This window comes from Perissodus microlepis, chromosome 4 (genome assembly GCF_051167445.1).
Source record: "Perissodus microlepis isolate ML-2025 ecotype Zambia chromosome 4, ASM5116744v1, whole genome shotgun sequence".
NCBI classification, from domain to species: Eukaryota; Metazoa; Chordata; class Actinopteri; order Cichliformes; family Cichlidae; genus Perissodus; species Perissodus microlepis.
The window spans coordinates 9118251-9145385 of NC_140464.1; the positions used below are offsets into that span (position 1 = coordinate 9118251).

Below are 27135 nucleotides of genomic sequence, written 5' to 3' on the forward strand. Positions count from 1 at the left end.
TACATTTAAGGTTTCTTTAATTTTGAAACACAGCATTCAAGCTCAAGACGACCACAGTGTTTACAAAAAAGTTACATCTACAGTGATTTTTTTTCCTCCACAAAAATTTTAATGAAAAATTGAAGTCTATTTACCATATTCACATTAATGAAGTAACACACGGTGCTTCTACAAATCTAAACTAAAAACAATAAACTAGCAAACCCAATAGAAAAAAAGTTGTTTAAAAATGTAGAAATTAAAGAAATTAAAATGCCAATTTCACAATTTTTTCTTCATTTTGTAATAGTTTATAACCAGTATAATAGCATTGCATTACAAAACAACAAAGAGTATGACTATCTAAAGGAGAAAAACTGCATCAGTGTAATAACATTTAACAGAATATAGGTGGTTCGAACCAGTCAGGCTCATTTTCTCAACAAACTAAGTAAAGAGATTAAAAAAACGAAACAAAACAGTAAGGGTTGTGCTTAACTTGTTGGCACAGTCTCAACATCACCTCTTGTACTGATCACGAAGCACATCTAAGAAGCGAGCTGAGGAAGCAGAAGTACAAACATCTCACTGCACGTTGCAAAGTTTGTCATGCTTCAACAGGAAACGTAGCAAAGAATTTTCAGATTGTACAGAGAGCACAGTTGTTGCAATCCCTTCACAGCATCCACTCACCCGTAACAGTTTTTGATTATAAATGCTAAAACACATTTGAGAAACACTGCACTGCCTATGCATGAAGCTTCTCCTGAAATTTCTGTTGAGATATGCATATTTTCTTTTTATATACACATTTGGATTAAGAGGGTTAGTCACTGGGAGGAGGAAGCGGTTTCATTTTGCAGGGAAGGGTATCATCGGATATAGATGTGTGTGGACAAGTCCCAGTTTTGCTCAGAGAGCACATGATTTTATTTAACAGGAACATGGTTAATGCATACTATCCTGAAGTGTGTAAGGGGAAAGAAAATAAAAAGGAATATAAAAAGAAATCTCACACACTCCCCTGCTTCACCATCTCTCTCTCTCTCTCTATATATATATAGATAGTTAAAAGTGTCTGCTTTTTTACTGCTTCCAGTAGTATATAAAAGAAAAATGAATCATCTCACTAAGTGCTGCTGCTTCCCTACAACACAGTTCATCTTTGTCCAATCCAAATTATGAGCCACAATCACAGCTTCACACAGTCCTGGCTGTGTAACAGGGGCTCAACACAGTCTGAAAACAAACAAAAAATAAAGCACGCACACTCCACAGGAAATAACAGGGTCTCGAGAAGAAGAAGAAAATAAAGTTCTCTTTAAAAGGACTATAAGACGTGCAATACTGCAGGAAAGCGGTTTCCAGAAATCAGGTTTAAGACAAAAATGCAACAGCATGCCAATGCCAGAGAAATCCAAGTGTGTGGTGCATGTGTCACGTGTACACAGTAAAAATAACAATACCTTGTACTTTTAAGCCAGTAAGCAGAAAGCAGTGCTGAGGAACTGAGAAAAAAATGTTTTTCTCTTTTTTCCTGTATGTTATGCTTTAGAGGAGACAAAAAAAACATGAACTAAAAAAAGAGTTTGTATGAATGTGCAATGTATTCCTCTCTGAGTATGGTACAGTACTTTACAAATCAAAACAACCAGTAGTAATCAATGTTAGTCTATGAGCATTTCCAGAGTCCTTGACACAGCAATGCTTGTTAGATGTGACTGGTACGTGTCATGGTGCATTCATAAAGACAAAAAAAAGAAAAGAAAGATTCAAAGTCAGCCCTGGCACCATCATGTCAGAGTTAATTTCCCAGCACCAATGATGATTTGTGCAGTAGTAAACGTAAGCCGAGGAGATGTAGACAAGTTCCTGCACTCATAGCTCATGAGATGAGATTTGATGGATGTCCCAAAGCTCTGCTTCAACCAGCCAGCGAAAGCACATTTGGTTTCATATATTAAGTCAAGTCAGGCAGCAAGAAGCAAGAGACTGAGAGAAAAATGATCTATGGGGAAAAAAAAAAAGATGATGGAGGGGCTTTCTGAGTGACTTCAGTGGCATCAGTGCTGCAGACCAGATGAGCCTGTCGGGGTCTAATGCGCCGGAGTGTTGTTGGGATCTGGTCGACTGTTGGCGAGGTACTTTGCCCGCATGCTGGAGGTGTACTGTGAAGAAAAACAATAAAGAAAAAAGAAAAAGACAATTCACATCATGGTTTCACTTTTTTCCAGGTAGTACCACTCCTCAAAAATACTTGAAACCACATTCTGTGTAGGATTCAAAAGGCAGATTTTTACCCTTACACAAAAAAAGAAATAAATAAAAAGAAAAGGTAAGCAGCAGCAGAAAAACGAACAGACATACAAAATACATACATGTACAACAGCTACAGAGTACACAGACATCAGACTAGAAATTGCTGGACGCAATTTAGGATCATTTTGACACTCTTATCCTGCCAGACTTCGTGCTCGCTTGCAGGGCCAAACATTCATATAGATTTAGGATATAGCCATGCGTTCTTTGAATACAGGTGATGCAAACACAAAGGCTGCATTTCACACTCCTGTCGAAACACTTGGTTGGCACTTTGTCATATTTTGAGATCAACCCTCAGAGCCGTCCAGACAGCCTGCTGATATGAAAGCCAAGTATTTCCAACAATATGGGCTGAAACATCAACACTTACCATGCACGTTTAAGTAAAATATTCAACATTAGAAGGGCTGTAACCGTAGGCTGTATGCTAAAGAGGGACAAAGCCGCTGTGCTGTTACCCATCAGTTATTTAAGTCCTGCTATAAAGCTTAGCTGAGCATTTTCACTGTTCTTTTTTTAAACTAGATGTGATAAAATGGACAGATGTGACTGTGTAACTGACAGATACCACACCTTACACCCCCATGCAGCAGTGATTTATTAATTAATAGGTAGCCACGCCCTGAAACATGCAATGCTGTATTCTTTCTTTTGCCTATAATGGTGATTATAATTTACACAACATAAGACTTAAAGTGTCTGAGATAATTAACTCATCAGGATATGAGTCACAGTTCAAAAAGGAGAAGAGGTCAGTTTTACTAAGGACTTCTATACTACTGGACTCCGACATTTGCTCTCGGCTCCAGACTTTTTTCGGGTAAAGTAACTGCCCCCTTCTGGCTATTAGAAAGAATGCAGGGTTTAAACACTTGTGCACCGGGCTCACTTTTAAGACTTTAAATCTATCTCCAGGTTTTATACGCAATTTATGGCTGTAATTATCTGTCCATTCATTCTCTTCCACTTATCCAATTCAGGGGCTGGTGGGGATGGAGCCTATCCCAGCTACAACAGGGCCAAAGGCAGGATACACTCTGGACAGGTCACCAGTCTGTCACAGGGTCAATACAGAAAGACAGACAACCGTTCACACCTATATTCATAACTATGGGCAATTTAGAACCACCAATTAACCTAACCCCACTAACTGCATGTCTTCAGACTTTGGGAGGAGGCCAGAGGAGAGAACTCTCATACTCTCACACACACACACACACACACACACACACACACACACACACACACACACACACACACACACACACACACACACACACACACACACACACACACACACACACACACACACACACACACACACACACACACACAGGCCCAAGTCAGATGGTGGGATCCAAACCCAGGACCTTCTTGCTGTTAGGGAACAGTGTCAATCACCATGGCGATAATAATTTAGGTTAAGTTTACAATTTCATTGTTTTTTTGTTTACTTTTTTTGCAAAAATGATTATAATTCTAAAAATAAGTTATGAAATGTAATTTAATCTTTCCAGTTTTACTGAACAGTTTAAAATCTTCTAGGCTGGGGAAAGTTATTAAGGCTGAACTGTCTGTAAACATTGTCAGCACCCTGCATTTTTCTTACTAGCTTGTCTCAATGTTTCAAGTCCAGAAACAAAATAAAAATAAATAAATAAAAAAAAAATATCAGTATTTTCATATTTTTTCCCCACGATGCATTTCTTCTCAATGCAAGAACTCAGGCAATGCTGGGTTCAGTTCAGAACACCGCCATTACTTTCTCATCCACATTGTCATAAATACTTACAGAGACTAACAAGCACAGGTGTTAACTATTCGTTTATATATTCAGTAACCACTGTAGTGATAATGGTGGTACTTGAGAATGTAAAGAAATGATGGATGAATTTGTTTTTATCATCAAATGTAGTGTCAGTGAGGAAAATGTTAGAAAATAGAAAGACACTAAAGGTCATACCAAAGTCAGTACCTTTAAGTGATATGTCCCTGCTTTACACGCCAGTAAACAATCCTAACAGACTTTAAAATGTCTACTTGTAACTCCCATGAGATCACCCTCGAAGCCAAGAATCAAGACAAAGCACATCCACATTATCACTGAAATGGTTTAATGGACTTTTAATTTAATGTTGACTGTTATTGACTCATAGATGGTGTGCCTTAAGGCAGAATTACAGCTTCCTCCCAATATATCAGAGTTGCAGGGGGTAAATGGACATGCAGCCTGGGGCCACAGGAAACAAACATCAGGTGAGACACCAGGTAGGACATTTAGCAAGAGTCGGGAGAGAGGGGGAGTGAGGGTGAGGGGTCCATTAGATCTGGTGGGTCCTAAATAAAGGGTGAGTAGAGCTGGGAGCTGGGAGTTTGGGAAGTGGTACAGGGGAGGAACAGGCCAGCAGGGGGAGGAAGCGGGCATGTTTAGTACCTGTTAGCATAGCAGATGAGGTTACCAAAACGATCTTGAACTCTCCGAAGGCTTTAACTGCCAGCAGTGACCGCTGTTACTGTCCGCAGCAGTCAAATACAACTGTATGGATCCGCAGAAGCAAAAACAAAAACGACAAGAAGAGAGTATATAGAGAAGATACACAAAGCAGTGTCGAGGTCCAGACAGACACACAGACACCGGGGAGAGCAGGAAATCTGGTGATGTTCAGGCCAGGTATACGCAGAAGGGAAAGACGAGGTTGCCTCGTGATACAAACCAACACCATTTTAATAACTCTTCGGCATCAAAACACATGGACAGGGATTTATAGCATTGTGTTATGCCATTTGTTTACTCAATGAACTTCTGATCACCAATAAAAGCAACGCGCTATGGACAGTATGCAGGATTTTTCTCCTCTCTGTAACTTTTCAAGTGACACACAGAAAACATTGGTGACAGCATGGCACTTCCATTAGCTATGGTAGCTTTTGTTTTAAGGGTTGTGAAGAAACTATACCCTGGACAGGTTTGAAACTTCAGAGAGGCAGAGAAACATTCATGCACACATCCACATCTGTGGGAAATTTAAAGTTCCCTATTAAGTCACCTTTTGTATTTTTAAATTGTGGGAGAAAGCTGGAGCTTCAAGAAGGAGAAAGCAAGAGTTCTGTCGCCCCTTCTTTTAACAAGATCAAGTACAGCAGCGGTCCCCAACCCCCGGGCCTCGGACCGGTACCGGTCCGTGAGTCGTTTGGTACCGGGCCGCGAGAGTTGAGGCTCAGGTGTGAAATGTATGGTTTTCAGGGTTTTTATCGGTTTTCAGCGTTATTTTGTTATCGTTTTTATCGTTAACTCGGTTTTCCTGGGTCTTTTCACGTGTGTTATGAATAAATCTTCTTTTTTTCGGTACCGGTACTAGTTTTATTTTGTTGTATTTATCCGCGACACCTTAAAGGCCGGTCTGTGAAAATAATGTCGGGCATAAACCGGTCTGTGGCGCAAAAAAGGTTGGGGACCGCTGAAGTACAGCACAGCACTGCTAAAGCTGGGAGAGACTGATTAAGACTTAGAAGGGTGGATCCTCAAAAAAAACAAAAACAAAAACAAAAAAAACCAAATCAAAACAAAAACAAAACAGTTCCCAGAGACTCATCTCTATAAGGCTAATTTCCATGGCTTATACTAACAAATGAGCTTTTCTTTTTTGGCACGGCAACTTTCACAGCATAAAGTTTCTAAAAATCTTTTAAGGAAGTCAGGAACTAAATCTGGCGGGTTCTGGTGAATTTACTGGGGTTTTCCACGACTAACACGGAAACCACAGCTTCTTCAACCATTCACAAAACAAAGAAGTGATTAGAGCTTTTACGTAGTAATACTAAAGATATGGGTACTTTTTCTTATAACAAGAAATTTGAATAGGTTCTCTGTTCAAATACATTAAAAGAAAAATGTGTGTAAACAACCTAAGGGCAGAGGCAGGGGGTGATAACGAGAAAGGAAAGCGAGTTAAGCAGAGAAAGCGAACAATCTCCCGATAGTTTCATGGTGCCAATGCCGTTAAGCAAAGATAAACATCCATCAAACAGTCAGTGCATCATGTGCAGTGGAGACAGATGCTCTGAAGTTCTCTGTCTCTCCTTCCACCTTTTTATGTCTGCTTACCATTAATTAATTAAACTCCAAGGAAGCATCAAAGTCACACGGCAGTATACAGACACCACCTGTCTAGTTAGCTTCATTCCATATGTCTCTTAAAATAAAGTTAACAGTTTCTAGTTTAGTTCTTCAGTTTTTCATCTGGTGTAAAGGTGCAGACTGAATATTTTTATGAGGTTCTTTGACAGGAAAAACAACACTTACCGAAGGTGGAGGAGACTCTCGTCCTATCAGTGGTGTGTTTTCACAGCGAGAATTAGGGAAGTTGGCATTCTGAGCCCTGAAGGGGAAAAACACGATTGGATCAAACTCAGTGACCACACAACTACAGTGTCAGTACTCACAAACAGATTTGTAGATTTGAAACCATACACTATGAGCATGAAAATCTCCAAGTAAATTATAGCGATAAAAATCATCATTCCCTCCTCAAGTTTCCCAAAATGTGTGCATTATTCAGGAGGCAGACGGCTTTGATTTTCACAGGCATCACAGCTGGAGAACGCCAGCTGCATCTGCTGCACATAACATGGCTTGCTATAGGAGTAGAGCTCTGTCTGGGGACAGATAAATTTGCTCCTGAATACACAAGGAATCTAATGTCAGCCTCACGGTGCATAATCTGGGCTGTCTTGTAAAAATATATCATCCACCCCTCTTGCCTTTAATGTGGTTTTCCCTTCAAATTTCACGAGTAATGTCTTACATGTATTCTGTGACGGGTGCGTTGCTGACGGTGTGGGCTGCAGCAGGGATGGAGGTCTCGCTACCATAGCTGCTACCACAGCTGTACAGGCTCGGCATGTGAACCCGGTACAAATTATCATGGTTCTGCCTCCCTCCATGGCTCAGAGACTCGTCCTCACTGTCCTCCTCGCTCCTGCAAAACACCACACAACAATATAAAACCACCACCAGGGGGACCCCGTGTCCCATCTCACTGATAACAAAAGAACATAAAGACGCCACGTGGTCACGTTTTTCATTAGTCTGAGTCACATTCTGATTCAATTTCATCTCTGCTTCGGGAGGAGACAATAAGATAAGGTCTCTGCTTTTTGAAGCAAAGAAGATGACTCAATTAATTGGTCCTGCTCCTTCAAAGAGCCCTACTTTTGCATGTGATTTTTAACAGACCAAGAAAAAAATTACTTCTGCAAGAACAATGGGATTCTATTTGCTTCTTTTCAAACATGGAAGCTCAGTAGTGTATGAGATAACATTAACTGATTAAACATGGCCTGTCAAAACAGAGCAACAATAACGCTGGCAACATGGAGCCTGTCTCCCTCTAGTGTTCCCACAGGCTGATTTCATGCATTTTTAATCCATGACATCATGGAATCTCATTCAGAGCACTTCACAATACAATCACTTGATTCTACATGGTCAGGAAAACTGTGCTAATAACTTACTGACAACATTAATGCACAGGAAATGCTAAACTTCGATACTAAAAGCACATCTTGATAATGACCTGCCATTTCAAGCTGTTAAGTAATTAGCTGCATTATTACAGCAATAAAATAAAACAAGCTTGGCAGGGAAACTGAGAAAAACAGACTGGTAGCATGTAATCCCTTGCTTTATAACAGGAAGCTCTAGCTGAGATCAAACTGATGAACATGCCCCCCGATGGTAAGTTAATTATATGGAGCAGCTGAGCTGAGCCTGAGAAATCACATTCCTGTTAGCAAACCATATCTGCTGTTAATAAGAGAGAAATCAGAATGATTTCACCCCACCCCTGCAAAAAACCAAAAACGTAGTGAGATAGCACATTTGATGGGGGTTTAACAGGAAGTAATCTATTTGAGGATGCAGCTAGAGCCTCCTGGACCTGTCCCAGCAGTGAACAAAAACCAGTCTTTCAAGCACAAACAAACGCAAGTCTTACAGAAAAACAATCATGTTTCTCTGCCCATGTAATTTCTTTGTAATGTAAAAACAAGTGGCTACAAAAACATGCAACAAATTCATGATTAATTAATGGGCTTTTCCTCTTGAATTATTTCTCACTGTATATAAAGTCCTCAATATAAACGTAGCTTAAAAGCTTTTGCACCACTTTACAAGGTCTTTCTGAGGAGGACTGTGCAAACTGTATGAGGTCAATGAAAGTCGTACCGCTTGCCTCTCCAGGTGTGCGGCACACTGCACACAATGGAGCTGAACATGAGAGCAGTGACGAAGGAGAAGAGCACGAGGTAGATGAGACCCTCAAGTCCATCATAACAAAGTCCCGTCATGGCCTGGACGTAGTCCTGTAACAAGCACAGGTGTTCATTTTAGTTTTTGGGAGATTTAAACACGTTCAAACAGTTTTTTGTTTATTTATTTTTTGATAGACATAAGGGAAAAAGGCAAAATAGAAGGGAAGAAGTTAAAAAGGGGTCTTTAACATGCATCTGCTTTGACTTCTTGTTTAAACTAGGTCAAACAAATGAGATCACAGTTGGCAAACTAGAGGGGAGCAGAGTAGGTTTTCATCTTTTCATTGTGACTGAAAATTTTTGACTATATGCACTGCAGGAAAAAAAATATTTGTATTCTGCTAAAGTCTCTCTCTTTAAATAAAATAATTGTGTTGCTAGCCAAGGAACTCTTTGAGAGAGAAGAGAGCAGATAGCACCAAGAAAAGTGCTTCACTTGCACATGTGCACTTGGAATTTGGAAGCCACTGAGGGACAATCTTCCAAAGCACAGACATAGCCAAGAACTTGTCATTCAGCCAGCTTCATAAATGGTACACAGCCAGCATCAGTTGGACAAGAACTTGCATACAGGAAAGGAAACATTATTTATGATGGCAGGTGTAGTCAACTGCACAGGCATAAAAGACGGGCTGCTTTATACAACTAAGCTGCACTACAAGGATGTCAGTACAAATCAAGTCCGCCGGCCCTTTTTCAATCAGACAACGAGCAACCCCACAGTTAACAGTGTCTCAGTTTGTAACTCTTCTACTCACCATGTGCAGGCTGCGACAGTCCACCAATGCAGTGAGCTGATGTAGGCTGATCTCTGTGGTGTTCAGTATCCTCTGGATCTCTTCCAAGCGTCCCTGTAAATTAGCGATGGGAAACTCAAAATGTGCACTGTTGAAAAATGGCTCAATGGCTTGAAACCACAAAAAAAGAAAACAAAAAAAAAGTGGAACAAAGTAAAAATCAGAGCAATTTCTCATCGTTTACCTGAAAACACACTACACAGTAAGTTTCCTCACCCTGTCTGTTAATAGTTTAAACACTTGACAATGGAGAATGAGATAACGTGATTATTCAATGCACATTTATGAGGTATTTGTCTCGCTTCACTAAACAGCAGTACAAAGGAGCCAGAGCTGAAAAAGCAGATTATAATGTATGATACATTTTAATGGACAGTTCCCTTTTTCCCTCTAGTTCTTTTTTTTTTTTTTAGATCTGGCAGAAAATGTCTGATTGCCAGATAAAAAAACACAAGTGTTTCCGTCACCTCAGCAAATTTCACTGTGTGGGTATGTGAAGTGAAATATGCCTCCCTCTGTTCCCTATGTCAGCTCTCCTTTAGGCCTCTGTCAACACAGAGTAAGGACCATCCCTGGACAATAGCATAGTGTTGTATTGACAAGGGCCAGTGAAAGCCTAATGCACATAATGCAGGTCCCAGGTGGGCTGTCAGCAGGCCTTTATGTGGACAGGTGCACTTCACTTCTCTGCAGGCCGCACAGGTCCCATTCACTTGTATGTTGTGTCATCACAAACCGTTAGAGATACCATGTAATGTGGGACTACAAGTAAAGGGTAATTTATTGGTGTGGTTCATACCTTGGTTTGTATATACTCTCTGGTGGCAGATCGAAGCAGTTCAAACACATCATCCTGCATTTCCACTAATGCTTTGTGGCTCCCGGAAAGCCTCTGAAAAGAAAAAAAAGACTGAATATTGTAGCAGTCCAGCATATTTCAAAAGTATTTCCATTTTTTAAATTAGTGCCAGAGGCTTTCAGTGGCTGTCTCCTTTTGTAGTCAAGCTGATGTCTTGTGAAATCACGCTGAGTTTATAGAGCTTCAAGGCTTATATAATGTATATATAGCGCTTCGTTCTCTATACACAAGGACTAACAATAGATGCCTAGCTTTAGCTGCACTCAAAACTTCTAATTTATTCATGGAGCTTGAGAAATTAAATGTAGGGACTCCATTAAAGAAAACCGCAGTTTCACAGTAACTGTAACTTCTGTACAACATCTCTCATGCCCAACACCCTTTGAAGCAGCCCCACACTATCGCCATGGACGTACAGGAAGTGCTGCTCTGCATCAGCTTTCCTGCTGGCATAATGAAATGTATTGTACTACTGCATGGAAAAAAAATTGCTTTGAGGCAGTGGGAGTGGCCCATGGTGCCTACTTGCATTCCTCCTAATAACAAGGTCATACATCATGCAGAAAATATGTCTGTTGAGATTTTAGCATTATGAGCCTGAAATGGTTTGTTTTAACATGCACAAAGATGGATCTAATAACACATGTAACAAACCTGCTGGAAGGGATTGCTCTGCTCCAAACTGCAACTAAGGTAGTACTGAAGGGTTTCTGCAAGAAAAAACAGAACACATATGAACATGTTGGCAGAGCCACAAGAAGTTACATGTAGGGCTGCGGCTAGTCTTTATGACGACGTAACTTGAAAGCGGTTTTAACTGCCAAATGTGTCAACTTTTAAGCTTCCTCAGGATGTTTGTTCTATTCAACTGCAAAGAGGTTAACAACATTTGTTAGCTTATCATATGGCAAATGTGGCAGCTTTTTCAGCTGCTCCCTTAAGGCCAGATGCCCTTCCTGACGCAACTGTTCCAGGGATATGTGTTTGAACCAGGAATCTTTCATGTGCACTTGTTCAGTTTGCTCATGTATGAAAACAGACATGTATGTTGCTTATTTATTATTTATTAATATTATTCTTTTTATCCTAATTGCATTACTGTTATATTCATTATTCTTCTTTGTCTTTTATACAATGAATATCTAGCTTGCAACGTAATTAATTACAGGCACCGTTAGCTTCACTGTTTGATAAACACTTTTTTATAAAAACAGATATACATGACAACACATTCCACTTAACTCAAAATGCACTAAAAATGAGAGCAAAATATATTTACAAACAACCTGCACATAACCTATGAAAGGAAATCCTTGCTTTCATAGGTTGAGACAAATTAAGACGCTTAAAAAAACCCTACCATCAAATAGAGGATTAATCAGCTACAAATCTATTTAAATTAAAAGATACCACTAGCAGCTAAAAAACTGCTATATCACTGTCAGATTTTGTAACATGGTCCAAATGTCTTGCACATCACAGTAAGCTGACCTTAAAGGGGAACTAGTAAGCTAATGTCAAGGACCATATATTATTCTTGTAGTCTAGTAATATAGCTCTGCATGATTTACAGTTCAAAAACAAATGTGCATTTATGCAATACTGAGCCTTGGTGCGTTATCTCAGTTCATCCATTGTGTGAAAGTAGTTATTAAAGCTCCTGCCCCTTTAAAGGTTTTTTGTGTTTAGCTTTCTTGCACAGCAGATCTGTAAAACTTCTGTGCTCACAACTTGTGCCGACTGCTTGCAATGACCATGTTAAGGATATCCCTCCCCTTTGACGTCAAGCCAAAAATAGACAAGTGCTAGAAACAGCACAATTAGAGCAGCATGAAGCCTGAGCTTTTGACTCATGAGTTTATTTGTGCAAATTTGACCTTCGGTCTTAAAAACATAGCCATGTTTGAGAATCTACTTTTTCATTGGGAAACATACAACAACAACAACAACAACAAAAAATTACTAACATAAAAAGTCAACTTACTACTAGTACAAGTCGGAGTCCAGGAACATTAAGTACACAGAGGTATTCAGCTGCTAACTTTGTGTGTCTGCCTTTTAATACTAGCCAGGCAATGCAGCAGGTTTCTGAATGTTTATTGTGAACCCCAGAGTTCAACAATCAAATTGTATTTATGCAATTTCAATTTGCAACAACAGCCTCAGGGCTTTACCAAGCCTAAAGATCCTACAATGTTAAATACTAAAAGAAAAAAGAGAGGGCTCAATCTCACTAAAAAGCTGTGTAAAGGTGGGCATCAGATTCTCTGCATGGTTATCAGTACAAGTTACCACTTTCAAAACATGAGATACTGTCAAAAAGTACTGATTATAACTACTGCAGGACAAGACAGCTATGGCTTTTTTCTATATTTCTCATTCTTGCATCATTGTGCTTCGTCTTCACAGAGTCACTGGTTCAGACATTAAGATTCAAGGCTAAAATATACTATGTTACTGTCTAGTCTTGAGTCATTGAATGCTGCCTTGTAAGACACTGATGGCTACTGTAACTATGAACAAGTTAATCATGAGCTTTGAGGTTAAATGGAAATGTGTTTTTCTCCTAACGCAGCAACACTTGAACAATCAGCACTACACAGCCAAAGAGAGACTTAGGATTAAGCCTTTACTGCAAACAGCTTCAGGAAAACAACACCTCTAGAGTCATTGTTAAATTACAACATGACCATACTTGCAACCTGCTACACGATGAGCCAAAGAAGACTAATTAATTTTTCAGACTTTCACTTGCTATTACCGGCCACTTCAGTTAGGTTAAAAATCACAGAACTGAGAAGGAGTAGATGAGAAATGCTTTTGCGTGAGAGCGTGACTCAGAAGCGGTGGAATACAGAAACGTCCACGGATAGAGGCAGTAAGAACACCACCAACCTGACACATGGTGTTAGTGACGTCCAAACTCACTGCTGTGTCAGGAGCCTTTTCCCACACAGCTGAGCATGAGAAGCGAATTTCCGGCATTTAAAAGTACATATCAGCAAGCTTCTGTTGGTCCAGCTCTCACAACTACACCCACACATTTATATCAGGAGGAGCAGATTTCCTGAAGTCTGTGGATGAACTACGGATGCCTCATCATGGGGTTGGGATCAGTTTTTGTGTCACTTGGTATCAGAACATAGTTAAATGATGACTCAGTTATGGCTTTCATGATCAAATAAATATAACGGACAGGAAGTGGGTTTATATAATTTTCATAGTATTATGCCATTTCCCCGTGAAGAAGAAGAAGAATTCGTTTTGCTCATAACTCGGTGAGGAACCCTCAAAAGAAAGGACAACAAACACGTATTGTTCGGTATTATGATTAGAGCCAGTGAGCCATGCCATCAGAGATAGCTTTGGCATCCAGTCACTGCACTAGGTTAGATTTTTAGCAGTCAGAACAAATGAATGAGTTGCACTGTGAGTATTCCCAAACACAAGGATGTGTTGAAAACCAGATGTCATATAGACTAAATAAGCAAATGTTCACAAGGAACCAACTTCCTCTAAACACAGAGGGATCAAACGCACAAATGCAGCTGTTTTGAGCATTTATGGAATTTCTGGAGTTCAAGCCTGCTCAGAGTTGCAGCTCATCTTTGTCACTGTTGCCACCATTTGTATTGAAAACAAACCATCATAATAATAGAGAAAAACTGGCTGCAGCAGAACAAAATGCAGCCTAAATTTCTCTCTGATAAAATGCCTAACAACCACACAACGAGAAAGCACACGCATGAAAAATAACATTGAGTGTTGTTGAAATGATGCTACCACAACCACTGAGGGGAGAAAAGCAATAAATCCAGTGCTGTAATAACACTTTGTGCTATCCAGAGATTTGTCTAGTCCAATTTCATGAAGGCAAAAGCTGTAAGGGAGAAAAAGACAAACACAAGAACCCAGTCTGGACTTACAGCAGTTTCTTCCCCCACTTTGTGTTAATACTGTAATAGCAATATACTTACTGCCTCATCACAGTAATAATAAGTGAGTTCCTTTTTTCTGCTAAATAGTTAGCATGTGTTTAAGAGAAAAAAAGCAAAACTGAAAACCCCCACACTGCATAAATTAGCCCTAGGGTAAAATAAAGCGTTAAAGCTGCAGCATTATACAGTTCAGTGCATACAGTGAGCCAGTGCTCATTATTCAGATTAACCATACAACGAAGCATTTAAAGCTAATGTCCTGGTTTCTGCCCAAAGCATGGCAATCTCCATGTTTAAGAGATTAGAAGAAGATATATTTTGTTAAGCTGATGTCAAATAAGGGATTTTAAGCAGAAATAGGAGCACCAAATCCTTGGTGGCGCTTATAACATGTGATTATGGGTCTTATTTCAGAGACACATTATCTTTTTTCCCCCCCTTCCAAGGACTGAAGGAGGATGCAGGAAATATACTGCGCCCCGGATACTGTGCTCCTCGGTTCTTATCTTCCTCACGCAAATCCAAGGTACTATTTTCCCTCTTACATGTGTCCCATCATGAGACAGATAGGGCAATTACTAAAATCAGACAGTTTGAGAGCTGTCTGTAGTGGTTTTTAAAAAGCAGCCCATTGTCCTTCTTCCCCCAATGCAGATGTGGTAGTAGTACTTGGAACCTGCTATGGTCTATGGAGAAGAGCAAGGATGACCCTTCAGAACAATGAGACCTCAGTGCAGCACAACAAAGCATTCAGATCCTGTTCTTTGCCCTTTCAAAATTCAGTTATTTTGAAGAACTTACTGAATCTTTACCACATAATGATCTTTATAAGAGGAGCTCATACCTTTATTGATGACTTGATACTGCTTTGTCACTTCAGTGACATACGTATCAGGAGATGCACAAAAGTCACTGGTGGTCTAGAAAAACAACACAAATTAGACTTATAAATGCAGAGGACTCAGTTGGTGACATTTGCATTCAAATGCAGTCAAACGCCATCACAGGCATGATTGCAAATGAATCATCATCTTTGATGAACTGATTGCAGCTTTAAAAAACAAAAAACAAAACAAACAAACCAAAAAATAAACACTTCATGTCGCTGGCTCCCTCAATCTCTGCTGAGAGCAATCAAACAAAATTAATTAATTAAATAAATAAAAATAAGCACATTTAGGTGTGAACAGCTTGATTCATCTGCAGGGGAGGAAATCCTCCACAGGGATATTTAATTTGCATAAATAAAGATTAATGTTCATCAACATTTTTCAACCTCCTGGAAAATTCATTTAAAATGCCTCTTTAAATTATGTAATACAAAACAATATAAACAAAATATATGGATTTATTTTTTTAACCTGAGTGAAGCAGACAGTTTTACCACTTTCTGCTTCTGGGAGCACAAATTGCAATATTACCCCCATAGTGCATAACAACCAGTTATTTTGCTTCTAATCACACATCTTAATCAATATCATTAGTCTTAAGGATTTCTGTAATAAGTACCTAGAAAAATAAATCCCCTGTAAATTGTTGCACAAACCCCATTAACAAATATATATCAAACATTATGAAATATGCTTATTATAACTTAGTAAAAGCAGTTTCAGTAGAAATAAACAGGTCTTGTGTAGCATAGTCCTTCTCATAGGCACTGCTATTTTCATGACTATTTAGTGTATTACTCCTTATATCTTGACTCATGAACTCTACTAGTTAAATGAAATAAAACTCTGCTCTGCAGCCACAGGCTGCCCACAAAAACTGTTTTCCCAACAGGATCATGCAGTGATGCAGAAACTTACAGCAGAGACAGCAAACTCCAGCCCCAGGGAGACCCAGCTGATTACCAGAGCCACTACACCAAATAGGCACACCCTGGGGAGAGAAAGGAAGTGAGAAGTATATTTAACCAGCAGCAGCTTTCATGTGCAAAAACAACTTAATCCACTGCAGAAAGAAAGATATTTAAGATAGAAAATTTGACAATTTATTCAACACACAAAGATCTGCAGATCAATCTTAAAGAATAGCATCAGCTGTAAAGGCAGAAGGATAGAAGAGGAAAGCAAAGGAAATCACCAATATACATACATGGATAGATTACATAAGCAACTAAAATCAGATGCAGCTAAACAACAATATTGAATAATATTGAGTGATCCAAAAAGAACACAGGATATCCAATATCAAGAACTGATACAGAGAGTCTGTGTTATTATGTGCAAAGATAGTACATAACAAAATAAACGCAAACCTGTCAGGCCAAAAATGTCACTTGTGTCAACAGTAGTTATCAAAAATACTGATCTGATCATGATGTGATGCTCCCGTGAAATTAGTTTTAAAAAGGGCTGAAATTTCAAACAAACTTTTTTGGATGAACTGAACAGTAATGAAGAAGTGGTTTCATGTATGGTAACCGCCACTCAGCTAAATCATTTCCCAGGTCACAAGAGTTTCCCCTTGAATCTTGTGAGACTCACACTATGAGTGTTCCTTTGGAGTTGCGAATGAGGCCAAACAGCACCAGAAGGCAGATGAGGACATCGAACAGAAGCAGGGTTATGTAGCCCAGCCACCTGTGAAGACACATGTCATTAACAACAAATGGTCAATGCAGCACAGCTAACCATCTCTCAGTAAAGAAGTAGTTCTCTTAACATCAGTCACAATGATTTCAGCTTATCCTGTGTATTATAGGTATGCCTCCTGAAAGGTTTGTTACACTTGAACATGAAACCTAAAAAAAATAAAGAAATGAGAACCTGAAAATAACTGAGGTTAAGTCATACTTGTCTTGGGGCAACTTGTAAGTGACATGTCATAAGTAACCCAGAGGGCAACCCTGGTGTGTGAGAATAAAAGTTACCAGCGAATATTTATACTCATTTACTGAAAAGGATGTCAAAGGAGGGTTAGGGGCCAGATGAAGAGCGAATTAGAAAAGCCCTCTGATGACCCCCAAAATAAATGAATAAATAAATATCAAGGGACCAGTTCACCATGCATCTGGTGGCTGGGCAGAGCAGCCCAAAGTAGCTATAGGGGTCAACTCGCCTGTGGGTTCGAAGCCTTAAGGACTTGATGGTAGTCAGGTGCAGAAGCCCTAGCGGTTTCACCTCTGGCTTTCAAAAACTGGCTTTTGGTACCACTGAATGTCACATTTCTGGTGGAGAAGGAGTCTGAGGTGGTGAGTGGGATAATTGCATTAGATATTCCGAGCTTAATGGACAGCTCAGGCTACGAAACCAGTTTCCTGGATTGGGGGATGAACTTCCATCAGGTCCACTCAGGAGTTGTCTAGGTGAGTGGCGGTGGGCAGGAGTGGGTATATTTGTAATCTACTCGTTCAATACCTCCCTGCATGTTCAGGTGAAAGAGTGAGTCATCGATACTGGGGAACTTTAATGCTAACATGGGAAATGACAGTGCGACCTGGTTGGATTTGAACGGTCTGCCCACTGTGAACTTGTGTGGTGTTCTGTTTTTAGACTTCTGTGCCAACTACAGTTAGTGCACAATGAACACCATCTACAAGCATAAGTGTTTTTAAGTGTTTCAAAGTTTGATCATCAAATGATCAGATGCAGCCGTATAACTTGGGACACTTGGGTGTAGAAAGGAGCTGAGCTGTGGTGCTGGCACAGACATCAGAGTTGAAGGGAGCTGTTGGAAGAGTCCTGTTGGACTTGGTTATCCTGTTTGACTCCAGAGACAGCTGAGAGATATTGGTAGCTCAAGCAAAGTGCAGCTCTGGCAGTAGCTGAAGCAATAGCTCACGTCCAAGGAGTTCAATGAGACCATGGAACAACTCATAGGAGGAAGTGGTGCTCTACTCTAAATTGCCCCATTGCTCTAAATGCAATGGGGATTGGGGAGGATTTCCTTAATACCGCTGACATGCCTTCCATAGTAGAAGCAGAGTCCGGGGGTGACTCATCTCTCACAGGAGAGGAGGTCACTGTAGTTAAACATCTTCTGGGTGGCTAGGTGAATGAGGTTTGCCCTGCATTTCTTAAAACTCTGGATATTATGGGGCTGTCCACAACAGCTTTCCACAATGTTTTCTGTAATACTGATTAGAGGTCTGCAGCAGTGCCTGTGGATTGGCTGACTGAGGACGTGGCTTCTACTTGCATATACAAAAGGGTGGCTTGGCTCTCCCTTAGAGATAAGGCGAGTAGCTTGGTCATTTGGGTGTGACTCAGAGTAGAGACACTACTCCACAAATGAAGTGGTTTGGGCATTTGATTAAGCCCCAGGCAAGACCCAAGATTGGAAACCGTGTCCACCTGCTTAAGCTGAAAGATGTGGCTGCGAGGCTAATAAGCCTTTTTAGGCTGCTGTCCCTGCAACTTGGATAAGATAAGATTTTAAAAGAGCACAATTTAAACAAAAATATATGCTTGTAGCTAGGTGGTAGCATTCCTTTTCTTCCCTGTGACGATTAAATCACATCTTTTGAATGCATGTAAGAGCAAGTATCATGGGAAAGGGTTTATTGTTAACAGACTGTGAACCTATTCTTCAAGGATATACTTGGTATATTTAACTGACACCACAATTCCAGGGTATTTTTCCTCTCTCACTCACAGTTGTCCTTTAGGGGTGCTGCAGATATCAGCATAACTGATCCACATATAGTAAAGGCAATGAGTCTCTGTAACCTTATTTGAAAGAAATCAGTACATTCAGCTGGTTTTTCTGACCATGTGATAAACAAAGATATATTTTATGCATGAGAAAATTAAACACTGCTTTAATTTTCTAGCAGAGAAATGTAGTCCAGGCTTGCAATTTTTAAGCACGTCAGCTACCTAGTTATGGGCTGAATAAGTTAAAGAAATTCCTGCTTGCTTGTACCTACCATTGCATCCTGCTATCTTGAATCACTTAAGACATTTTAATACAGAAATACATCCAACACAGCAGCACTGTCTAACTAGGAAAAAACTAACTAAATTTCAATGAAATATAAATGCTGTAATAAGCACCAGTAAAACAGTTCGATTTTTTTCTGCATCATTTTAATCAAATAGATGTAGCATGAGATAATTAGTCTGCTGTTATACCACTGCAAAAGTGGTGCTTAGGCTCCGCTGTCCCAGTCTTACCTGTACCAGTCAAAAAGCTCAATCTTGCCAGCAAACTCATCCAGGGAGATGTTGGAGTTTTCCCAGAAGGGAATCTCCACCATCTGTCTGACCAGCTCATCCAGCTGGCCCTGCAGCTTTTGGATGATGGACAGGTAGTCTGCATGCTGTGCATACTGCCCCTCAAGCTGTTGCAGATTGTCATCAACTGTCTGGTTCAGTGAGGAAGTACTGTCATAGACCTAGAGCCAAAACAGGGCCAAACAAGGCCACGATAAGAGTTCAGACAAGAAAAGTGGGGCTCACTACACAGCTCTAATGAAACTGGGGTTGCTTGTGGCAGCAAAGCGATTAATTATTAAACCTCTTGGTATAATTTGTGCACTGTGTCTTACCAACTTCTGCACTCCAGTGATCGTGCGGTTAGCATGGCGGAGAGAATACGTCATTCGATTCACTCCATCACAAGTCTCGCCGTTCCCATAGAAACCGACGGCAATACCAGCGCTGAAGGGAGACAAAAGGAAGGGAGGGGAGACAGGGTGGTGAGGAGGAGGGATTAGCTAAAAAAGACACAGAGAGGAGACAGAGAAGAGAGCAAGCCAGGGGGACAGCTAGCCAGGGAGAGAGGCGTGTGAACTCTACATTAACCCTGTCGGTTCAGACCCCAGTCAACAGGCTCCTTTGAGCTTCTGCAGAAAGACTCCATACAGAACCATGGAAACACAGAGGAATGGACCAGCTATGCCCCAAGCCCCACACTATGACTGACAAAGGCTGTACTGAGGCAGGAGGTCTGCTCCCATTAGCACAGGCAGGCCTCAAGCTGCAGAAAAACAGCTCTCTCTAATGCATGAGCAACAGTTTCCGAAGGCACATCGATGGCAAAAACAGTTTCACATTTATTAATATCATTGAAAACATACAGAATTAACTATATTTACAATAAAAACTGTTTGGTATATTCTAATATTTCAGTGATAAAATATCAACTCCAATTCTGCACAATAATAAAGATTTAGCTCTGACATCAGTTCCTGCATTGCAGCTGTGGACATTTTGGAAGCACTTATGCTATGACATTCATCCTATAAACAGATTGTATCAGATGAAATGATTATGAATGAACCATTGTGGGTTAAAAGTGTTCAGCCAACAGCACTCAGTAGATCAGAAGGTTTTCCCTTTTCCTGGAGTGCTGCTAATCTCTTCCTCTCACACTCTGCAGTGTGATAAAGGTAAATAGGAGCAGCTTCACAGTACAAAACAAACTAAACTCCCTGGTGAGATGTGACCCTGTGGAAACTCTATACTATTCATAAAAAGAAAAAAAAAAGTGAGAAGATAATCCCTTTATTTTTAAGTGATGCAATTTCTTGTGCAATGATACTGTGATGCTGAGCGTGGACCCACTGTCAACGAACAAAAGCAAAGCAAAACAGAAATGTCAGATCTCTCCAACTTTTTTTGCCCCCTGCTCAGCATTTATGCGTGGGTACAAGCGCGCACACAGATACGGTGATTGTAATGCAGTTCTTGTACTCATCAGGTCCCCAAGCTCTATGTGCTACTCTGAATCAAATGTGATGGCTCTCTTGCGGCCCATCAACAGGAGGAGGAAAACAGGAAACAAATTCAGTTTCCAAGGACAAAAACTGTGTCCAGATGGTACAATTCTCACACTATGCACTTAAAAAAATAATAATGTAAAACCTAAAAGTACATAATGCTCATATACTGTACATCCTCCTCTTCACAAATTCCTGTCACACTGTTTATTCCCATCAGCACAGTTGTGGTGGCAACAATCCAACATACACAGGAATGCAACAGTTTTTAAATTATTCTGTATACAATGGTATGTGGAGGCTTTCAGTGTGGGTGTGAGTGATGTACTGCCTTAGATGGTTCAGGACGATATTAGCAACAATACAGAAACCACTGAATGAAAACTAGGTGACTTGTAGCAACAAAAGCGAAACAGCTGTTAGTACTGCAAAGTAGGCCGGCCAGTAATGAGACTTTCATCAACTCTGTGACAAGCAATTGATGGGACTATCAACTGGAGGAAAGGATACTGCTGATTGACATTAGATCAGGTTGTAAATACATTAGACAGTTACCTATGGAGCCAGACCCTGACATTTCCACTAATTAATAACCATCAGATACAAAGTCTGGGCTTTATTTCGATGTGGTTATTTTCCAACATCGTAAGCACTTTCATCCAATTTTGCAAACTTAATATGATAATACCACCGAGAACCAATAAACTATAAAACTGCACAAATTTAGATATTTATTGAATTCATCCCTATGAACTACGTCACAAAGGACTGCTTGTTTCAGCACGGCTCAACCCACTCTGAATCTGTAGCAGCTGACCACATTATTTGCATATTCAGCTAATAATGGCTTTAGATTGGTTTACTGCCCTTTACCAATGCTTCAAAGGCTTTATCTCTCGCTATGCAAATGCAAAGCAACCAGTACCAAAAAACAAAACAAAATCTTAATGCCGAGTGCAGTACCTCCATTATGATTTGCTCCAAGCAAACTTCTATAACACTTCATACTGTTAATCATACTCTAAAACAAAATCAAATCATAAACCATGTGTTATCTGAAAAAGCTATCATTGATTGAATTATTTCATTTATCATTGGGCTCCTCATAACTCCGTATAACAATTTGCTCAACCAAAATTGGTTTACAAAACACTATTACAAAACAAGAAGAACAAGAGTAGCACCATGAGTGACAAGCGCTAAATAAACAGTCACACTTGCCATGTTTTCCAAGCTTTAGAAACAAAGAAGGAAATTCATAAACACCAAAATGATCAAACATCCATTTCATTATGTCATAATCAGTAAACCAAAACATTTCTGGATTTTTTTGGAGCCATTTCAATAGATGCATCCTTTGCCAACTTCTGTGTTTGGGGATCTGACATCATGGACTGAACCATTGCCAGTGTTTAGGCTGTCTGTATCGTTCAAGAGTAATATGTTATCACCAACACTGTTTATCACCACTGCAGTCCCATGTTAATACTCACCTACAGACAAGCGTTGCAATAATGACACACCAAGCTGTGCAGCAACAGTCGGCGTTGGGCTGCTCCTCGTTTTTTTTCTGCCGGCAGCACAGCCAAATGGAATAGAAGAGCAGGAAGAGGAGGTCCAGAGCCAGACAGGCAAGCGCCACACCTCCCAGTAACAGGATTGACTGGTAGAAAGAAGAATGGAGTTATGGAAAACTTCATAGCTGTTACTGGTTTTTCCTCAACAACAACAACAGCAGCAGCAACTGGGATAAAATGCTTTTAAAGTGTCCCACAATGGAAATGCACACAACTTCAAGTATGTTGCTATCTTATCTGAGTGCTGTATTACACCCAGTCTAAACAGTGGTGTGTGCTTCATTGTTAAACAGAAACATGAAGACAAAATAGTCTGTTGACTGATTTGCAAACTGAAAGACTTAACTGAGAACTTGATCTCAGACACAACTGCAAAGAGCAGCAAAAACCACAACAATGTATAATGATGTACAATGTGATAGTCAAACCTCTCTCCACTAACTGTAGCTCTTCGTATGTAGGTCAGACAGAGGGCCTATGTGTTCACTGTATGCTCCTGAGGATTCATTGCTGGGGCAGATTTCCATCCACTTTTGTTTTTGTGAAAAACCCAGTGTTGTTCTACTCGTTCAGTTTTCCCAACAAAGCAGTGAATGACACGCCCTAGTGACCTGTGCAAAGCAGCGAGTGAACACAGCCAGTATTTGACTACTCCCCGTGTTCCCAGTGATATACACAAATAATGCCATGCCTCATCCATGCTGCTCTGCATACTTCAACCAGGAGGAAAGACTGTGATCATAATGAGGATTAATTTTGGTGCATCACATCTTTACCATCTGGGCAAGATGTAAGAATGACATACTCAAAAGTTGAATCACCTAGATGCAGCCTGAGCCCCATTAATTTCTCAGCCATCTGGATGAGTCAAGAATGTCCCTGAAGCTTGAGAGGGAGCATTGCACTGGCAATAATTAGCAGCCTGTAATTAAAGTCAGTCAATAATTATGGTTTGTAAGCTGTCCCAATGATAACACATTTTATGTGCAGCACTTGTCATGAGAAAACTGAGAAAAGGAACATATAGCAGATAACAGCTGGATTACCCTTTTAATAGTCTTGTTAAAAGCAACAGAGATCTGTTGCTTTTAAAGAGATATTGTTCACACTGAACTTCCTGAACAGCTGTTATCCAGTAGGGGTGTAACATTTCGCAAACTGGGACCAAAGGAATTCTTTTTTTCTCAAGTTGTGGCATGAAGTGAAATATGGTTTTTGAGAGCTGTTATTCTTTTGTTATATCCATCAACTCCTACCAGGATAGCTGCTGTGAAAAGCTGTGAACTTTATACTCCTTAAAATGCTCACTTGCTCCAAACTAAAATCTAATCGCACCATTAAAATCAATGTTTAACTAAAGGAATTTGATAGCAGGTAACATGTTAGTTCGAACAGGGAAATAATCAGAAGTGAAAGTGTAAACATCCTTTTAACTGTATAAGATCTGGACCATGACCGTGAATTGCAGACGCATGTCTGGAACACGCCTTCCTCGTTTCGGAGGAATCGTGATTCACTTCTCGATTTTCTGAATCTTCTTCCTTGGTAAAAGGGAAACGGGGTTAGATCTTGATGCATCTCTTGAAGTTAACTCATGTCTGTAGATTTTTACACTTTTTTTCACAATGCTCCTCTACATTAGTCTGCCTGCTCTTAGTAATCACTGACCCAGAGCTTTATTAAAAACCACAAAAGTACTGAGGATTTGGTAATGACGCACTTTCTAACACCAACAGCATAAAGAACATACATAAAAAGAGGAATTTAAGTCTGTCGTCATAATTATAATTATTATCAAACCTTTTTGCAGATCTCTCTTTATTAAAACCTAAATAAAAACAATTACTTATCAGACTAGCTGTACCAGTTTCCACACAATTAAGGACTGCAAAGTGTTACCTGGATCTAACAACATGGCTTTCACAGATGATAAACACCATCTTTGTTGAACATAAATTCAAAAAGAAAGCAATGCATTGTTCATAGCAATTCAAATTTATTTATTGATTAAAGGACAATAGAACTAATGGGTCTGAAGAAGGGAATAACCACCTAGAGCTGGGTACCTATAATGAACATTACAAGTTGCAGAGACTCTCCAAAACTCTCACTTTATGTGACCTAAATTTAGAAGATTCTATTTAATATTAATCATATGAACAAACGCCCTGCTTTCCCTTGCCCCCAGAGTCTAAACTACTCATTAGACTGTGCAGAATCCTCCTTAACCCCTGCCCTCAGTTTAAACTCCCCGATGTGAGTCTGTTGGAATAAATATATTTTTTCCTTTGGGTACTCCAGAGTCTTAATGCCCCCCATGTGGTGTAACAAATACTGACCATGATAAGATTACAGGGAAAATAAGACATAAGGAAGTGGTTGCTTAGGTCAGCTTATGTGGCCTGGATTACACTATACATTGCCAGCTGGTTAGTGTCTGGAAAGCTACACACACAGATGGTGTCAGGGATCAAAAGGTGGAGAGAACGATCAGCTGCCACCAATACAACTAATAATATTAAATGACAACCTTACAGGAAAGAAAAAAAAACAAAAAACAGACTGTAGCCCAGCATGCCCAAACATGCTACAATTGCGAAATGGAGGTTTGGGATTTTATCAAACTGATACCAAAACAAGCACTTGATAATATCACAGCCCCAAGTGCGAGTCTAGGAACTTGCAGGGTATTATTTTACCTGTTGATACGTCCAGTCTTCTGGTCTGAAGTCACTGCTCGTTTGCTCGAACCTTAAGTTGAAATGTGGAAGTCTGTGCAGCAGGTTCACCCACCATGGTGGAGTGTAGCTAACCACCGCTGCCATGGGGAGCAAATGTCAATGAGATCCACGGACAGCGGGCTGGAGAGAGGGGGTGCTTCAAAGTGTAAACACGGAGGAGAATCCACCTCATACAGTCAATCTGTAGCCGGGATGGATGACAAAAACACATGCAGTAATGTTTAAGTGTTTTCTTCGCTCTGACAATCATAAACATTGCATTCATTTATTTTTTACCTACGTATAAAATCCTAAATGCTTTCATTACATATTAACACGAGCCCGGACAAAACAACAGCTCGCTAACTTCACAAACATTGATGCAGCTAGCACTCAGCTAACCTTAACTACTCGATGTAAACCTCAGTCATGCTAGTTACTTTCTGTCAACTTAATTATCTCTGGCGTTGTGTGACAGTTGGGACTTTGCTCTAATGTTAGCTGTAATCTCTCAAGCACAGAAGTCCATTTAAAATCACATAAAATCTTCGTTTTTTAAGAGCTACTTATACCCGTAAAGTAGGTTAGCCAGCGTTAAGTCTGCTAACGTTAGCCGGTTTAGCTGCTAGTTAGTTGAGTCCGCTGAGAGTCGAGGAGGAATCAGAAGAACCAGCCTCTTTTGTTTCACTTGGCATTCTCCTCTGCGGTTTGTTGCATCCTGCCTTGCTCATTTGGTAGTTCCTCATTTCATCTCTCGCAGTCTTATCCCACCGCAACGACTCAAACTACCGAGCGAGATCTCCAACCAGTTATCGTTCGTGCGGGAGGCTGGAGCCAACCCAACTCGGCGACTGTTCACGACATTCACCCAGCTGGCAGCCAACCCAGCCCCGGCCCGCAAAAAGTAGCCCAACACCGTCGATATGTTTTAAAAAATAAAACATGACCCAACAGCGCCACCCAGAGGAGCCGCAGCGTAGGGATATTGGGAGGTTCAGGTAATGTCGGAAAAAGTATGACTAGCTGTCTATTGAGACACAGCTAAGAAAATTGTCTCCGCTAAGGGGTTTAAGATAGTTAAATTTTTTTTTTTGAACAGCGGGAAGAAAAGTTAAAAGTCTTGTAAAAGTAATGCAATAAACTTATCTAAAAATATTAAGGAAGGAGAATAGAGGGAAAATGCCAAATTACACAAAATTACACCAGAACCTTGATGGAATTATGAAATCAGAACAACCTCCAACACCCACCAGATTGCATGTGGTGCTATCTAAAAAAAAATCATCTGACTGGTAACAGCTTCATTTGTCATGATGACGATGAACCCAAACATGATGCCACGGGAGTAAAAGCATACTTGGACAGAAAAAAGACTCCCAAACCCACAGTGGGACACTATTAGTCATGGATTAGCTTCCCCAGAGCTTGGATCCAACATTACTGACAAAGAAAGAAACAACAGGCAGCCAACATCCAAAGAAGAGCTTTGAATATCCTTTAAGAAGCCTGGAGAAGTATTCTTGAAAAATGCTTTTACAATAAAATATTACAATAAAGTCTAACCATAAGAGACTTCAGGCTGTATTAAATAATGAAGGTAGTCGTGCCAAAAACACTGACTTTCAAGCTAATTAGTATTCTGCAAACACGGTTACAATTTGTATTTCCATATTTCTAACAAAATATAATGAAATAAGTGTGGCTCAAGCCTTTTGCACATTATTCCTGAAAATAATGTGTATTGATAATCTGAGAGTGTTTCCTGTTCATTTTGTTTCGTGTTTCTATTCTCTTTCTGCTTTATTGTTGATATCTACGACAAAACAACAACAACAACACGTGAAGATAATACAGCTAAAACAGTACGGTTATGTGTACAGCAACAACGGTCATGTCAATTAAACTCTCTGCCTGTGCATCTTGTTATCCTTCAAGCTAAAATATACAAGGAGCACGTGAAGGCA

The 27135-nt window shown here is 40.1% G+C and overlaps 1 protein-coding gene across 2 annotated transcripts; it reads right to left on the reverse strand.

Annotated features, from left to right (window-relative positions):
- ttyh3a (tweety family member 3a) lies at positions 1–26101 on the reverse strand. Of its 2 annotated transcripts, XM_084925479.1 has the most exons (16): positions 25744–26101; positions 25151–25373; positions 22368–22537; positions 19702–19813; positions 19328–19548; positions 16697–16792; positions 16016–16088; positions 15052–15127; positions 10924–10979; positions 10210–10302; positions 9372–9464; positions 8528–8664; positions 7107–7280; positions 6605–6680; positions 4736–4837; positions 1–2147 (listed from the first exon to the last, which is right to left on the reverse strand). In XM_084925479.1, exons 2-15 carry the CDS (start codon positions 25274–25276, stop codon positions 4757–4759), a joined length of 1584 nt encoding a protein of 527 aa, XP_084781605.1. In that variant the 5' UTR covers positions 25277–25373; positions 25744–26101; the 3' UTR covers positions 1–2147; positions 4736–4756. The 2 variants fall into 2 exon arrangements, with proteins under 2 accessions (XP_084781605.1, XP_084781606.1); XM_084925480.1 differs by lacking the exon at positions 4736–4837 and having other exon boundaries at positions 25744–26100.
- Between the last annotated feature and the right edge of the window lie 1034 nt (positions 26102–27135).